This window comes from Microcebus murinus, chromosome 19 (genome assembly GCF_040939455.1).
Source record: "Microcebus murinus isolate Inina chromosome 19, M.murinus_Inina_mat1.0, whole genome shotgun sequence".
Lineage (NCBI taxonomy): Eukaryota > Metazoa > Chordata > Mammalia > Primates > Cheirogaleidae > Microcebus > Microcebus murinus.
Window position 1 is genome coordinate 18,166,585 of NC_134122.1, and position 17,688 is coordinate 18,184,272.

The following is a 17,688-nucleotide window of genomic DNA, read 5'->3' on the forward strand; positions in this document are numbered from 1 at the left end:
ATCTGCCTGAAGGCCTCACAACCTGAATCTTTGCACCAACTCAAGGAGCTTTGCACATTCTTCCCCAAGGACAAGAAGGAAGGGTGGCTCCTTACCTCGGCGCAGAGTATGAGGGCTAGGCCCAGCGGCATTATGAGCTGGGCCAGCAGAGAGCTGGTGGGAGCTGGCAGCTGCCTGGGTCTGGGTTTGGCCAGTGGTCACCTGACTGCTGTTTCTCCCCGGTGCAGGTGTAGGTGGAGCTGCAGCTGCAGAGTCCTTGGGCTTGGGAGGACTAAGAGGAATAAGTCAAGTTAGATGGCAGATACTCCCAGCTTTTAATAGAAAAGCTAAACATACTATACTATAAACTATAATATTCCAAGCTGAGTTTTCACTTCAGCAGGCAAGGAAGGAGATGATCTGAAATTTTCAACAGTTCACACTGGGCCTATAATGCTAATGTTTCCTTGGTGTCATATAGGACTACTTATTTTATGACATGTATTGCATTAGACTGGCCTCTAACTATTCTGCCACTTTAATATCATGATAGAGATCCTTTCAAAGCAACCAATGAGAGATTGCAAGTTCTACTGTGCTTGTACTTAAAATGGGTATTATTTAATAACATGAAAGGGCTTTTGTATGTTGACATATATATTGGACAAAACTAAGCAAAAGCTGTGGCAGAACAATACTCTAAATTTTAAAGTGCTTGAGTGATTATCAATGATTTGGATTTAAGGAAAGAGAAACTCCGAGAGGCTAAATGATTATTCAAAGTCCCGAGTTGGCAGTAGCAGGGCAGAGATCAGAACTCAGGCTTCCTACTTCTGGGCCCAGAACTTTTTATACCAAACTAACAGCTACGTTTTTATCAAGGTCACCAAAGAGTGAATGCCATTAGTGAAATATACAGAAAAATATCTATAAAATATTATATAAAAAACAAAGAGCAAATTGACGACTGGCATTCCATTTGCCCTTCTGCAGTGAAGACTAATTATTGTCTTAAACAATATATTTAGCCTTGATTAAACAAACTGAATGTCATGGGGAAATGAAAATGGATGAATTTGCTTATACTTTTTTTCTCAAACAAAAAAATTTAAACCAGAACCAATATGTGCATGGAGCACCGTTACTGACAAACCAACATGGAACTTACCATGAACGTATAAAGCCCTGTCAAGTTTGAAACCTTCATTTTTCTTAATCAAAGAGTGAACTTTCCCAAATTATTTGAGTGAAAAGGAATTCAGGGCTGCACAGAGCAGTCAAAGCTCAGCTGGGATCACTGAACAAGATTCCTACCGCATAAGCAACTTCACACATTGCAAAGCTCTCTCTCACCATCCCAAAGAAGACGAGAGGAGAGAGTTCTCCCAAGGCAAATTCATCTCACAGTGTGGGGGGAAAAGTGTGTGGATAAACAGGCTGTCCTTGTTTTATGCACATTTATTTTATTTTATATATGATCATTCAGTGTGTTGTAGATGGTCAAAGCAGAGAAAATGACAATAAAAATTCTAGCACACACTCCGTAGCAGGGCTCATCTTTTACAGCAGCTGCCAGTTCCAAGGCATGAAAGGGACCACCTGAAGTGGCCTCTGGTGGTCATCTGCCCAGATCAGTGTGCAGAACTGAGTTAAGGCCAATTAAATAAAAATCCCAAGTTTAAGGTTTCTTTTATTCAAAGTTGCTATACGTTTTCAGCCCACTATAGGTGGCTTATCAAAAGGTTAAACAACTAAAAGAGTCTTTTAAGAAAATCTACCATCTTGTCCTCTACCTTGGACTCATGTGTCAACTCCCCGACAAGATGGAAGCTGGGATGGGGGTGGAGTCATAGTCATCTCGTGTGCCCAGTACAGTGCCTGGCACATACCAGTTACTCAGCATATCTGTTAGATTGAATGGCTTAGTGAATGAGTGACTGACTGACTGAATGAATGCCAGGAATATTAACATTTAACTAACTTGCTATATTCAAATGCTTACTAGTTAGCACACTGGATGACAAGAAGCAAATGGTACATGAATGCTGACAGTACACATCAAACAGGTAAGAGAGGTTTATCATACTGCTAGACATGTATTGGCTTCCAGTTTCCAGCACCAAAGCAGTATGGTAAAGAATGCAAACCAATGTTGCTTTCTTTTGAAAACAGAAAAGGAAGCAAGCGATTTGCAATATTTTTTCCTGTCCTTTGCCAATTGGAGGAGTGAAAGCCAATCTGGCTCACTCCACACTGGGGTGATTCTTTGGGTGTAGATGCCATGCCCAAAGGCCACCACCTGCAAGAAGGCTGGGGTGTCCAGCCTCCACTGCCAGCAGAAGTCAGCCTTCTTACCTGCCATCGCTTGGGCTTGGCCCCTGCTCCAGCATGCCCGCAGAGGAGGGGACAGTCCCACCCCCGGAGCTGCTTTCAGGCCTAGAGCTCTGGGGAGGGGGCTCTGGGCCTGCTGGCGCCAAGGTGCTGCCATCTGTGGGCGGGAGTGGCGGCTGGAAAGCAGGGGATATATGCTTTCTATTTAGGGTGCCACCCCGCCGGTGGGCCTGGAAGTCCATAAGCTTCACACCAAAGCTACACAGAAAGAAGAAACAGTCAACACACCATGCGAGCTGACTACCGAGACAGAAGCCCATCAATCCACATGTGTTAAAACCACACGTGGGGACAGCCACCCAAGTTGCCCAGCATGCAGTGAAGCGGCAAGGACCACACTAATGGTCATCCCTGTTACCAAGGCAAGCAACTCCACTTGGCTTTAAATCTGAACAAAGCCAACAAACCTGGTACTGATCAATATCTTTGATCAATCTGGTTGTGAGCAGCTGAAAGCAAACGGGCAGGCCTCGTCTCGAGTGACATCATGTTAATGTGTTTATTTCCCTATTATCTAATACTCAAAACTGTGAGAAATGAGACTGAAACCAAGTCTAAAAGGCCTATCAGTGGCAGTATAAGGTAATCACACTACACTGCCTCTTAATTAGATGAAATGTAGAAACATTCATAATATGCATGTGCAAAGAATACATCTGACAAATATACAAGACTAGAAAAAACAGTTGCTTTGGGGGAAGGGATGGTGGCTGGGGGGACAGAGTAGAAGGAAGACTTAATTTTCACTAAGCTGAACTTACATGAACTTGGAAACTTTTTTCAGTTTAAAAAATAAAATGATACACGGCTCCTTGATCTCATGTATGTTGTAGCAGCTGGCAGGGAGAATCTACCAGGCGGATAACTGAGAATTGTCTGTCATGTGCTCACTAGACTCACAGCACTGCACTTTATAACTTAAAATATATGAAAGCTAATTTTGTTATGGATAGAACTTGTCATCAGGAAACGCTACCAAATGTGTGAATGAGTGTTCAGATAAGTAAAACTTCTGCAGAGAATAAATGTGGATTTCAGAGTGATAAAATAGGAAAGTAAAGCATTTTCCTTTGCTATGGGTAAAAAAAACCCCAAACAAAGCAAAACAAACAAACAAACAAAAAACACACTTCATTACAAGACTGGGCGACTAAAATAAGAACTTGTCATTTAGTTTGAATGTAAAACTATTTCTAGAAATATTACATATACTCAAGAAAAGCGTGTTACTTGGAACAGGCCTCTTAACTCTGAGCAGCGCAGGTGAATACAGTGGCATTTCATCATACACAGTGGATAGGTTAGCATCGGAAGGCAAAAGTCACAAATAATTACCCTTAATTACCACTATTTACCTTGTTTACCCCTTTCCCTCTTTTTACCCATAATCAAGTACGTTTGGGTGAATCTGTATTGTGTATGATGCCATTCCACTGTAGAGCTTACCACAGACCATCGAGTTAAGCTTGACTACATATGGTACGAATGTTAAGTGAGAAGCTGCACACCTACTTTATGGTCAGATTAATGCTTGGAACGACCTACAGTGGAATTCCTAAAACTATCTGGATTCTACCAGTCATGGGTGCATTGAGGGCCACTCTCAAATCCCAAGTCCACTGAGCCAGTACCAGATACCTCGGGTCTAACAAGTCTTCTACGTGGTATCTACTTCGGGTTTGGAAGTGAACAGTCTAAACACACCTCTCCTTCTTCACCAAGTCCCCTTCCATCACCGCCATGCTGGCGGGCCGCTTCCTCTCCAGGGTCCCCGAGTCAGAATCATTTCCAGTGTGGGATGAGTGATTAGAATTTGGGGTGGTGAGAGGTACAAACGCTTCTGATACATTAAATTCCACCTCTGCAAGAGGAAAAACAAGCACATGAGACATAGAACGCAGGGGTCAAGGGAGTTCTAAGACACCCACACTGGAGCAGGAGCCTCATTCTTCAGTCCGCAAGCCCCCATATTTCACAAGGGGAAGTCCCTGGCACTCTCACTGTAAGGATGTTTTATCGAACCAGTGGGAGGTAACATGATAGAACGAGAGGGAGGGGAGAAGGTACGATGAAAAATACAAGTTACACAACCCTTCTGCTTTCTCTTTAGTGGGAAAAAAACTTCTATAACACAGAAGAGGACAATGAGCATAGATTACTTATTTGAATTATTTAAAAAGTGAGAGACATTTACACTCCTAAACTAGAACTAAAAGGCAACATCAAACCCATACTTCCTATGGCAGTTTTTGTAAGAATCATTTCCTTTATGGAAACCTTGGGCAGAATGCTAATAATCATTCATCTATCACGTTTGTTCAGCAACCTTCACGAGGAGGTGTGGTTCTTGATGGGAAGACAGTGGTAAAGCACAGATGAGCCCAGCCTGGCCTCATGGGGCTTACGCTCCAGTGGTCACGCCAGCAGGGCTGCTCTGGGGGAGGCGGGGGGCCGGACTCCCAACATTTGCCCAACCAGTACCACTAAAGGAGGCCCTGGGAACCTCTGTGGATCCCAGGACCGCAGCAAGCCTAGTTTGAAAATCTACCGCCTACAGGATGAAATTCTAATTCCCCAACACGGCCAACTCAGACCTTCACTAACTGGCCCTAGTTAGCCTTTCCTGCTTTGTCTTCCACCTTTGCACAAACCCAAAATCTAGCTGGAGAAACAAAAAGCCCTCTTCCAAGTAGAAAACTCCTGCATATTCAATGTCACCTCTTCTATAAAGCAATTCCCGGCTCCCTTTACCTAGCACCAGAGTTTGTCAAATCTTTCTATCTTTCTAAGCTGCTACGTGTTATAATTTTTCTGTTTATGTGGCTGTCTTGTCTGGTGGCCCAGTTCCTCCAAGGAAGACTGCAGGTCTCACCAGAAAACATACAGCACCTAGTGTAGCACCTATATACCCACCTAGTGAGTATTCAGTGTACATTGGCTGAATATGTTTTAGTTGAAACTAAGTGAAATACAAAATAGTATGATTATCATTATGTCCAAATATTAATGCAAATAAACAAAGTCTGGAAAGAAATATGAAAAAGTGAAAACAATTACATAATAATGAAGGGATTACTGATGTACTTTCTTCTGTAAAGAGACTTTTTTTTTTTTTAAAAAGAAATGGGGTCGTACTTTGTCACCCAGGCTAGAGTGTAGTGGCATGATCATAGCTCAGTGCAGCCTCAAACTTCTGGGCTCAAGCGATCCTCTTGCCTTGGTAGCTACTCCTTCTTGAGTAGCTGGGACTACAGGCATATGTCACCATGCACGGCTAATTTTCTTTTTTAGAGATAGGGTCTTGCTACGTTGCCCAGGCTAGTCTCAAACTCATGGCTTCAAGAGATCCTCCCATCTCAGCCTCCTGAATAGCTGAGATTACAAGAAGACTTTTATTGTACTCTTATTGTACTGCTTTGGCAGTCAATGAAATTGAAATGATAATTACCTTCGGGGAAGAACCAGTCAGCATGCTGAATGATGGGTTCAATCACTGCAACCACGTGGACAGATGTGGCTGCTGCCATTTCTGCAAGTGTTCTGCAAAGGACATTCACAAAATTAAATATTTCCCCAGGCAGCCTCTAATTTCTGCTGGTTGTATCAGGGCAATGCAACTATTTTTAAAGGATAAAATATTTAAACACAGATGCAAAAATCAAATTCACAAGGTCCTGGCCTATGAGAGTAGCAGTGATCATCCAGGGAGAAAAATTAACCTAACTCTGCTGTCACTCCTTAGTCTGCACTGTAATAACAACCACAGTGTCCACAGTCCACAGGCCCTGTGAGCAGTTAAGTCAGTAAACTCTGGTGGTGTATCTTCTTTATGTTTTTGGTTTTTTCCCCCAGAGACAGGGTCTTGCTCTGTTGCTTAGGCTGGAGTACAGTGGTGTGATCATAGCTTACTGTAACCTCGAATTCTTGGGCCCAAGTGATTTTCTTGCCTCAGCGTCCCAAGTAGCTAGGACTATAGGAACATGCCACCACACCTGGCTCATTTTTTTTTTTCTTTTGGAGAGATAGGGTCTCACTATGTTGCTCAGGCTGGCCTCAAGCAATCTCCCCAACCCCCACACCTTAACCTCAGCCTCCCAGTTGCTAGGATTATAGGTGTGAGTTACCGTGTCTGGCCTCAATGATGTGTCAAATGCTGGTTTTAAACTGGCTTGGAAAAAGGGTAGCACTTCTCCACTGGAACAACAGCATACATTGTGACTATCTTCTAAGACCCCTACATCACTAAAACCCAATGTGCTGGTAATGTCACCAGGAGCATGCATTGTTGCAGAGTGTCTCTTATACTGGAAAACCTGAGCGCCCATATTCACACTTAAGGGCATAATACATATGGACTGGCCCCAAGATGAGTGTGCAGAAGTTAAAAGTGATTGATGCCAGGGCTCAAAAGGAAGAAAATAAGTAAGAACCATTACCCTGCTGCCAAGCTCATATTCCAGTTGGGAGCCAGAACACCACAAAAGCCTGCAAAAGGCCTGCCATTTACTGGCTCTACTATGCTTCAGGTTCTTCCCCTCATTTAATTTTTACAACAACCTGTTTTAAGGCCTATTTTATAAATGAGGACACTGGATTCCCAAGAAGCTTGATCTCAGGTCTGACTGCCTCGAACCTATCCCTTCTTTCCTATTATCACTCTGACCTCACTTCCCACCAGAACATTTTCACCCCATTTTCCAACCAAGCTACAGTTCTAGCACCTTTCAAATTCCAGTTTAAAAATGCAAGCTCTGCCTGCAAATTATCCTTCACATCCTTCCTCTGACCTGAATTCTGGTCAGTCTTTGCGCCTTAGAACCCTGCTGAAGTGGGAGAAACAGTCTTCTCATGTCCTTTTCCAATTTTTCTTTTTAGGGAAGAGATATTGTTTGTTTATTGATTTGCAAAATATTCTGGATATTTTTGGAAGAACTCTTTCCTAGTTTGTGATCTGCCTTCTATTTAAGGTGCTTTCTGCATATATATGTTTCTAGCTGTTGCAGAGTCAAATCTATCAATTTTAAATCTATCATTTCTTGTACTGTTTTTATGATTAGAAAATTCTTCTTTATCTCAAAAGCTAACAAATATTTACCTACCGTGTTCATGCATCACTTTTTATGTTTAACCCTTTAGCCTATCTGGAATTTATTTGCTATATGACATACGTAGTTAATTTCATGTATCTACTTATCTTTAGTTTTGCTTTATGATATTAGATCTTTGTAAGTAATCATGAGTGAGTGAATGAAAGAAAGACTGTGATTCAAAAAAGTCTTTCTCTTTTAATGGAAACATGAATGGTTCATGATTTTACAAAGCTGATTAGCAGTAACAGGAGGCAGGGAAGGGTGATGGTTAAGGACACAGGCTCTGCAGTCAGCACCTGGGCTCTACCACTTCCCTGCTCTGCCACCTTAAGCCAATTACTAATCCTTTCTAAGACTTAGTGTCCTCATCTGCAAAAGTGAGGACAACTGTACCTGCTTCAAAAGGTCATTTGTGAGGAACAAATGAGACCAGCATTAAGCCACCAACGGAGTGGCAATTCCCCAGATTTCCCTGAACCTCTATGCAATCTACATTTCTCAATGTCAACAAAATTATCTTTCCAAATACAATTTACTCTTCTGCTTAGGAACCTTGATGACCTCCCATGACTTGGAAACTAAGTTCCAACACCTCAGCAAGATGTGTGAGGCCCTTCATATTCTGGTTCTGGCCTACCCAGCCACAGCCTAGTGTTCCCTGTCTTCAAGTTATCCAAGGCCACGAGACATACTCAATGCTGGAAACCAGGCCCTTTCATGCTACAATGCACCACCCATCTAGATCCCAGCTGTAGGAAACTATTAATTCATCAAGGTACAGCTCAAGTGCCATTTCCCAACCAGAGCTTTCCCTGAACTTTTCAGCCTGAATTATGTTCCTTCATCTGTGTTGCCATCATACTTTATAATGTCGATGATACTAAGGGTGGCAAAATATGCCACCCCGAAATTGCCCCTTTGGCATAAAGATTATTTTGAGTCAAAGGCACTTGAAAAACAGCAACCACAAGAAGGGTGCTCTGACCTTCCTTTTTCTTCCTGAAAGCAGGAGATAAACTCCCGTGTGAAAAATGCCCTCCCTATAACTGGGAGTAAGGAAATATTATCACCAAAGACAGGGAGTCAAGGCCAAGGGAGATCTGTATCAACAAACCTTGCTAAACTAATCCTTCACTTCCTAGACACTTCTCCCCAATTAACTGCCCCAGTCCAAGCCCTTTTGTCTTGTCATGTTTTCACAATTTATTACTTTTTGTCCAGCTTAGCATATAAGCAATCAGCTCTAACTGCTTCTTTGGGTCTTTATTTTCAATGGAGGCTCCCACGTACATGTAAAAACGTGTATGCTTTTCTCCTGTTAATCTATCTTATATGTCAATTTAATTTTCAGGCCCAGCCAGACATTCTAAGAGGAAAGATGTAAAGTTTTGCCCTCACTACAGTATCATATGCGCATACTCAGGTGTGTGAGTATCTTATCACTGTACTGCAGCCACTGGGCTGCCTGACTGCTCAAGAGCGGGGCTTTCTGAGGACTGGAACAATCTCTCTTACGTCTCCATGTGGCCAGCATCTGGGGCAGTACCCAGCTCACAGGTGTGCCCTGAGAATGTTGGCTGAATGGAAAAAATAAATTTCAGAACATCCTGTGGTACATCTTAATCTAGAATGTGTGGCTTGGGTTATATTATCAGGTGGAAAGAAGAAGTTAAAACAACACAATATGGGGAAAGATTACTTACCCTTCATTTTTGGCCCATAACAAGTTAGGGCCTAACACAATCGCAATGTTGCTGGGAGTCATTTTATTAACGTCACTGGTCTGAGCAAGCTTGGCAAGGAACTTGATTAAATACCTATGGAATAAAGGAAAGGGGGAGGAGCATCTTCTCTGAAATATCTGCAGGAATGTTCTTACTGTCCAGGTGCTCAATCTCAAGGCTGCTCAGATACTAACAGCAGAATGTTCCTAAATCAGAATCTGGCTCACTCAAATAAAGCATTTTACAAATTTCTTGAGACCTTTGTTTCAAAGAACAGACTATTTAGTGCTTGGAAGAAGAAAATAGCTTAAATGTAAGTCTCAATGGTTCATCATTGTTTGCTGTTTGTTTCTAATCCATTTCTCCTTTGTGTCCTATCTATTCTACCCCCAAATTACATTTAATGTGATTAATGGTAGACTCAATATACATACATTATAATAAATATATATATGTATATATATATACATATATATATATATATATACATATATATATATATATATTTAGATACAGGGTTTTGCTCTGTTGCCCAGGATGGAGTGCAGTGGCAAGATCATAGCTCACTGTTGCCTTGAATTCCTGAGCTTAAGCGATCCTCCTGCCTCAGCCTCCCAAGTAGCTGGAATTATAGATTATAGGCACATACCACCATGCCTGGTTAATTTTTAATTTTTTTTGTAGAGACAGGGTCTTGTTATATTGTCTGGCTGGTCTCAAACTCCTGGCCTCAAGTGATCTTCCCTCCTTGGCCTCTCAAATTTCTGGGATTACAGGCATGAGCCACTATGCCTAGCTGTTAATATATTTTTAATACAAAAATAGAAGCATAGGTATATTACCTAAAGGAAATTGTATTTATATTTATATTGTAATTATAAAAATATCCAATTTATCATACAGATATACTCTCTTTATATATAAGTACAGTAGGATAAACGCAAAACATTAGGAACCCAACTATCTATCAATAGGAAGCTAAATAAATTATAGCATATCCATATAGTGGAATATTCTGTAACCTTAAAAAATTAATTTTGGGCCGGGCGTGGTGGCTCATGCCTATAATCCTAGCACTCCAGGAGGCCGAGGCGGGCAGATCCTTTGAGCTCAGGAGTTTGAGATCAGCCTGAGCAAGAGCGAGACCCCATCTCTACTAAAAATAGAAAGAAATTAGCTGGACAACTAAAAATATACATAAAAAGAATTAGCCTGGCATGGTGGCGCATGCCGATAGTCCCAGCTACTTGGGAAGCTGAGGCAGGAGGATTGCCTGAGCCCAAGAGTTTGAGGTTGCTGTGAGCTAGGCTGATGCCATGGCACTCTAGCCTGGGCAACAGAGTGAGACTCTGTCTCAAAAAAAAATAATAATAATAATAATAATTAATTTTGTACTGAAACAGAAAATCTCCAAGATGTATTAAGCAAATACGTTAAGATGTTAAGCAAAGAAGGCAAAGGGGAGACTGAAGTTTACCATATACACTATCATTGGTTTTTTTGTTTTTGAGACAGAGTCTCACTTTGTTGCCCAGGCTAGAGAGTAAGATGGCGTCAGCCTAGCTCACAGCAATCTCAAACTCCTAGGCTCAAGCAATCCTGCTGCTTCAGCCTCCTGAGTAGCTGGGACTACAGGCATGCGCCACCATGCCTACATAATTTTTTCTATATATATTAGTTGGCCAATTAATTTCTTTCTATTTATAGTAGAGACGGGGTCTCATTCTTGCTCAGGCTGGTTTCGAACTCCTGACCTCGAGCAATCCACCTGCCTCGGCCTCCCAGAGTACTAGGATTACAGCCATGACTACCATTGGCTTTTAAAAAGGGTGGGGTGAGGCCGGGCGCTGTGGCTCACGCCTGTAATCCTAGCTCTTGGGAGGCCGAGGCGGGCGGATTGCTCAAGGTCAGGAGTTCAAAACCAGCCTGAGCAAGAGCAAGACCCCGTCTCTACTATAAATAGAAAGAAATTAATTGGCCAACTGATATATATATAAAAAATTAGCCGGGCATGGTGGCGCATGCCTGTAGTCCCAGCTACCCGGGAGGCTGAGGCAGAAGGATCCCTCGAGCCCAGGAGTTTGAGGTTGCTGTGAGCTAGGACGCCACGGCACTCACTCTAGCCTGGGCAACAAAGTGAGACTCTGTCTCAAAAAAAAAAAAAAAAAAAAAGGGTGGGGTGAAAGAAAGAAATATGTATTTATATATGAATGTATTTGCTTACATATGTATTAACTCATGCTGAGAGGATATATAAGAAACTGTATATATTAGTTGCATCTCAAGAGAGGAAATAGGTGGTTGGGGGATGGGAACAGGAGAGTGATTTTTTTATTGTGTATCTTTTGAATTTTGAACCATGAGAATATATTCCCTATTCAAAAAAACAGTTAGTAAAAATTAGAGAATAAAATAAATAAAAGGCCAAATTCCAACCTGTAACTGCATTCCCACCATAACACATCGTCATTCGAAGCTGGGTGTGTTAAATTAATCAGTGAGGGATGTTATAAATACTTATATATTAATACCAGATACTGATGCTTCACACTAATATATATCAAATCCCATTCCCAGCAGCCCCAAGTTACTCTCCAAAGTATTTTTTCAATATGCCAATTATGCTTGAACAAAGTGGCGTCTCTGCTGGTGATTAAACCTAGTTTCACTCCAGAGTCACTGTGGCACAATCATACATACCTAAAGTTAACAAAATTTTGTGGTGGCAACTTCTGACATGTTCTCCATAAATCTTGAAGTTTTTTGTCTTGATCTTGCACACTGAGAAAAAAATATTTTTAAACATAATGATTTATTAAAACACATATTATCTGTAATGTTATTACACAGGTAATAACTGTATATTAATACAGTAACATAAATATGGCAATATTCTATATTAATATGCTATATTAATAGTGATGCTTCCAATTGACAAAGAAGGCACAGCTGGAAAACAGCACAGATTTTGGAAATAAACAGATTTGGAGTCAAACACCAATATAACTATTTATATTGTTTATATATCATCTTCACCAAGACTCTATCTCCTGATTAGCTCTTGTATTACACAGATGCAATATACAAACTTTCAGAGACACAAAAGAGGAAACTGTAGAGAGGAGCCTGTAGAGTGAGGTCCAGTCTGCCTACCAGGGAAGAGAATGTTAGAAGTTGTCTCCATAATACGGCTTTGGACTTGAAACACCCTCCAGAACTGGACCATTCTGGAGAGTTATGGACAGGGGTTAAACATAATTATACTTCAGAGGCCAGTTGATGTGTCACCTGGATGGAGGCCCATGGTGACATTTCTCAACTATAGAATCAATATAGCAACAGATATCTCTTTAAAGTTTATTTCCTCATAAGCAAGAGTTTGGGAGTCTTAGAAAGAGAGTTGAAGGTAGGAGGAGTGAAGGCAATTATCTAATAAAAGGAATCCCACAACTCTCCTCTACCCGACAGGGGTTGCTGGGTTCCATTTCATTCAGTTGCACAAACATCAATACTGACAGCAGACTGGGTCTCAGGCTGGGTTCCAAGGACACAACAATGCCCAAGAACTTGTCTCTAAACTTAAAACCTTCCACATCTACTAGGGACAAAGTCCCTGATTCCATAATTACAGAGAAAAGCTCGAATGCAAATACCTGGTTACTGTGACAAGGGATGGACTCACTGACTAGAACAAATAACTTATATCTAATCCTGGCCTGTCTCATGGGAGCGGGGAACTGTCTACTGATGGGGATAGGGACAAGAGTAGAGGTAAGATTTATTTTTCTTCCCATAGGGGTGAGGAATTAGGTACCTTGGAGAGGAAGCAATGAGAACCACAAGGGAAAAAAGAAGGAAGCAGGCTGGCTGGCCAAAAAGAAGCCTCTATGACATTTTAAATAAGGCTGTTCTACTTAAAACCAACTATTCCTAGACAGACTTCAGCTAAGGGTGGAGGGAAAGGGACAAAGAATTGGAACATAGCCTTTGAGTCAGACAAGTCTGGGTCTGAATTCTAGCTCTATCCATTACTTGCTACTATGTTGGCCCTATTCCTTCCCAAGCCTCAGTTTCCTCATCTGCAAAATGAAGATAACAACATCTGCCTTTCATGACGTTAATTAAGGATAACAGGAAGTAAAGGGTGTAAAGATTAGTGTAAGTACTGTACTTAGTACATAATAAATGCTCAGTAAACATTAATTATTATTAGGAGTAATGTCACCATTACATAGTTGGCCCTTGAACAACACAAGGTTCACTTATATGTAGATTTTTGTCAATAAATGTGTTGGAAATTTGGGGGAGGGGGTTTATAACAATTTGAAAAAACTTGAGAATGAACCACCACCCCTGAGACAGCAAGACTAGCCCCTCCTCTTTCTCCTTCTCCTCCTCAGCCCATTCAACATGAAGATGATGAAGATGAAGACTTTTATGATGACCTACTTCCACTTAATGAATTAATGAATAGTAAATATATTTTGTCTTCCTTATGATTTTCTTAATAACATTTTCTTTTCTCTAGCTTACTTTACTGTAATAATACACTATATAATATACACAACATACAAAATGTGTGTTAATCGACTGCTTATATTATCAGTAAGGCTTCTGGTCAACAGTAGGCTATTAGTAGTTAAGTATTCATAGTTAACTTTTGGAGTCAAAAGCTATACGTGGATTTTCAACTGGGTGGGGGTCAGCATCCCAACCTCCATGTTGCTCAAGAGTCAACTGTATTATTGCACTGCTGAGCTTGCACGCAGCTTGGGAAGCACATTGCCATCAGTCCGTATGACTTTTGTTCCCAGTTACAAGGCTTTCTTCAATATAACGGTCCTTGAGATCAGCCAATTCATTAATGTGGATACAACTATGTCTTCATCCATATAAATCACACAAATTTAAACCGATACATAAGTGATGACCATCCTACACTAATAATTACAATACTCAGTATTTTCACTCTAAAAATAAATAACAACTGGGGCACATATTATTTAACAAATATGCTGTTTTACAGTTATTTTACAATCCCTGATAATTAAATGATTTACAGATAGTACACAGTATTACATATTTCCTTTAACCTTCAAAATTCTGTGTTCTTTAAAGTTACCTTGCAACTTGTGTCCATTCTTCATACAGATTAAAGGTCATCAAAGGTTCAGGCAATTCCCGTAAATAGGACTTCAAAGCACCTGAAATCATTAATACTCACTTTGAGTATGAAGAGGGATAAGGCTGAGAATCACAGGACATACTATTTTGCAAATTGAAATTATCTCCATTATAATCTTCCATGGCGCATAAAACAAATCATAATTTGGCAGGAGTGGTCAGAGAATGAAATGTTCATAAAACAAATTCAGGCCTTGCAAAAATGTATTAAAAGATCATCAGAAAATAAAATTAGCTTTAAAGCTATCCTTTTAACAGGATATCATTTCTCCAGGTAGATCTGGATTTGGGGGATAAAAGGAGGGAAGAAACTACAAGTACAGTAATGGATTGCTTAATGACAAGGATATGTTCTCAGAAATGGTGGTTAGGTGATTTTGTTGCTATGCAAACACCATAAAGTGTACTTACACAAACCTAGATGGTGGAGCCAACCCACATACCTAGGCTAGACAGTATAGCCTGTTGCTCCTAGGCTACAAACCTACACAGCACATTACTACACTGAATACTGTAGGCAACTGTAACATAATTTTAAGTATTTGTATATCTAAACATGGAAAAGGTAAAGCATTGAACTAAGATATTATGACAGATACAACTACATCACTAGGCAACAGAATTTTGCAGCTTCATTATAATCTTATGGGACCACCATTGTATATGTGGTCCATCTTCGGCTGAAATGTCATTATGCAGCACATGACTGTATATCTCCAAAATATTTGCACTGTAATCTACTTTCACTTTTACTTAATACAAGAAAACAAACAAACAAAGGGAATAGAAAACGTGGGTGTGTGTACACATTACATTACATAGTAAGGAATTTTATCAGGAGACTTGCCCACCGCTTTGAAGGTGACTCAGTTTGCAGACACTCCTTGGAGCTCACCTGCTACAGCATGTGGGTCTGAATAGAACTCATCCAGGTGAGAAGTAGAACAGTCTAAAGCAGCTTTCAGTTTCTTTAACTTGGAGGCCCCAGCCCCAATTCGGAAAAGGCCCTAAAGACAATGAAAAGCCATTGGCATCAAGAGCAGATGGGAGTCTTACACTAAGTGGCAGTGGGGTCTGAGGGAAGGGAGCCCCACTCTCCTCCCCAACTTCAGCTCACTTCCTTGTGGTCACACTACCTGCCTCCCAGGACTGCTGGGAGGAAATTTGCACCCCGAGCAGAGTGATAGGCAGAGAGCAGTCCACTTTTAATCAGTGGTAGCACTTGCCGCGCCTCATTACTAACATACCTGTGCCTATTAGAAATCCATCCTCAACCGAGAGAGGCAGGAGTATGAAGGATATTAAACCAGGAATGAAAAAGACTTGAGTTTTAAAGAAAATGTACCTAGGCAGGGTTCCTAGATCTCAGCACTACTGACACTTTGGGCTGGACACTTGTTTGCTGTGGGGGCTGTCCTGTCACTGTGGGGTGTATAGCAGCATCCCTGGTACTAGCAGATACCAGTGGCAAACCTCTTTTCCCCAGTGTGACAATCAAAAATGTCTCCAGACCCTGCCAAATGTCTCCTAGGTAGCAAATCTGGCCCTGGATGAATAGCACTGACCTTGGCTAGTAGAAGTGGAGGTCACATTGCTGGGGTCAGGGGAAGGGACTGGAAGCAAACACAAGGAGGGCTTTCCAGGGTGTTCCCTGATCTGGGCACTGACTGCGGGACTGGGTTTAGTCGTGAAAATTCATCAAGCTGTTCATCTATGATATATACATTTTTCTGTTTGTACATTTTATTTCAATAGAGTTTTCAAAAGGAAAAAAAAAAGGCTTGCATTTTGATTCTTGCTCTGACCCAGTGTGAACTCCCTGTATGCTGACTTCCTCATACTATACAAGAGTAACGAGAACTGCCTTGCTTGGTTCACGGGGATTTTCTGGGTAAAAAGCCCATGAAATAAAGTATGTAAATGCCCCCTCCCTCCAAATTGCATAGCACTACACGAAGATTCTTCCCGTAGATGCTTGCTATTAAAAACTAAAGCTCATGGAAGCTCTGGTCCGTTAGCGCATCAGGAAACCCATTGTTGCAAATCACAACCGGAGTTTAAAACAAAACAAAAAGGACAAAAAAAGGTCAGCGTGTACTGCAAGTAGGAAAAGTAAATATTGTTCTGTAAAACCTTTGTTTCTTTTAAAGAGAGACAGGGTCTCAAATTAAAATGTGGATCATGAAGAGAAAAGTTTGAAAGCCACAGATGTACATAAAACCGACAGTGGCTTTGCAAGAAAGAGGAGCCAGGGTGGCAGGGAGCATGGTGCTCTGGGCACAAGAAAGGGCACAGGGACTTGGCATGCAGGACCACGATATGCCGCTCACCTCCTCCTTCATGCCTGTCTCCAGTAGCAGCATGACACAGGCTTCGATGGGAAGCGCAATCTCGCGCCCACTCCGCTTCAGGTGCTCTTCCAAAGGAGTCCCAAAAGCTGGCTTTTCCGCCCACTTATCTAGAGCAGCAAATCGTTCAGTAAGACACCAAACAACTTCAGGGCATTACCAAGCTATCTTCTCCCCAAACTACCAAAGGGGCTTTTCTAGCAGACTGGTAGCTGAGGTTTTGAGAAAAGGGGAGACATCTGTTCTGTTTGCTTTTGTTATTTACCGTCTCCTGGGACACATACTGTGTGCCGGGCCGGGGTGGTTACTTGTGGAGCAGAAGCCCTGAGCAGTCTGCGTGGCACCCAGGGTGAGCAGCCCTAGTTGAAGCTACAAGGGGGCCGCACTCTTGCACCACGCCCATGTGAACACAGAGGATTCATCTGAGCACACTGCTGTCATTGAAAAGAAACTATTCTAGCCACGCAAAGCAGCACTGGCCTTCTAGCTAGGGGGACAAGAAACAGACTCCTTCAATGTGAAAATGACAATAATCTCATCTCCAAAACTTCCAAACACAAATCAAGCATTTGTCATATAAGACTGGCGATGGTCAATGTGAACTTGTGTTGGATGTAACATCTCCACAACATGCAGTGCTTCAGAATGCTGCAACCCCAAATGGGTCCAAAAAATTGAGTGGAAATAAATGCAGTATCGGCAGCCCTGAAGCAGCTTAGGTTGAAGGCTGTGCTAACAGCAGTAAAGCAACAGTTTATATTATTTTCAGGTCATCTGAGGCAGCTTAGCAGAAATACACACAATAAAGCAGGATAGCAAACGCAGAAAGAAGAACTGCAAAAATGGGTATTATAAAATTAGAATAAGAAGTATTTTGTTGGGGTTGGCCTGCCTGTGGGAGCTGCAGAGACCGAGTGCTGCCTGAGCAGCTCACAGAAGCAAAAGAGGGATAAGCAATTGGTGAAAACTACT

At 41.5% G+C, this 17,688-nt stretch overlaps 1 protein-coding gene across 4 annotated transcripts in view; it reads right to left on the bottom strand.

Moving 5' to 3' along the window:
- ARHGAP17 (Rho GTPase activating protein 17) overlaps nucleotides 1–17,688 on the bottom strand; it is an 80,361-nt gene that overhangs the window by 11,790 nt on the left and 50,883 nt on the right. For 3 of the 4 annotated variants that reach the window (XM_012780134.2, XM_012780136.3, XM_012780135.2), the window contains exons 10-18: nucleotides 16,699–16,826; nucleotides 15,264–15,375; nucleotides 14,307–14,388; nucleotides 11,885–11,965; nucleotides 9,164–9,277; nucleotides 5,819–5,910; nucleotides 4,075–4,231; nucleotides 2,335–2,568; nucleotides 96–271 (exon numbers count right to left, since the gene is read on the bottom strand). In XM_012780134.2, coding sequence (XP_012635588.2) covers nucleotides 96–271; nucleotides 2,335–2,568; nucleotides 4,075–4,231; nucleotides 5,819–5,910; nucleotides 9,164–9,277; nucleotides 11,885–11,965; nucleotides 14,307–14,388; nucleotides 15,264–15,375; nucleotides 16,699–16,826 — 1,176 coding nt within the window. The remainder of the gene's footprint in view (nucleotides 1–95; nucleotides 272–2,334; nucleotides 2,569–4,074; nucleotides 4,232–5,818; nucleotides 5,911–9,163; nucleotides 9,278–11,884; nucleotides 11,966–14,306; nucleotides 14,389–15,263; nucleotides 15,376–16,698; nucleotides 16,827–17,688) is intronic. The other variant, XM_012780137.2, reaches the window with a different exon arrangement.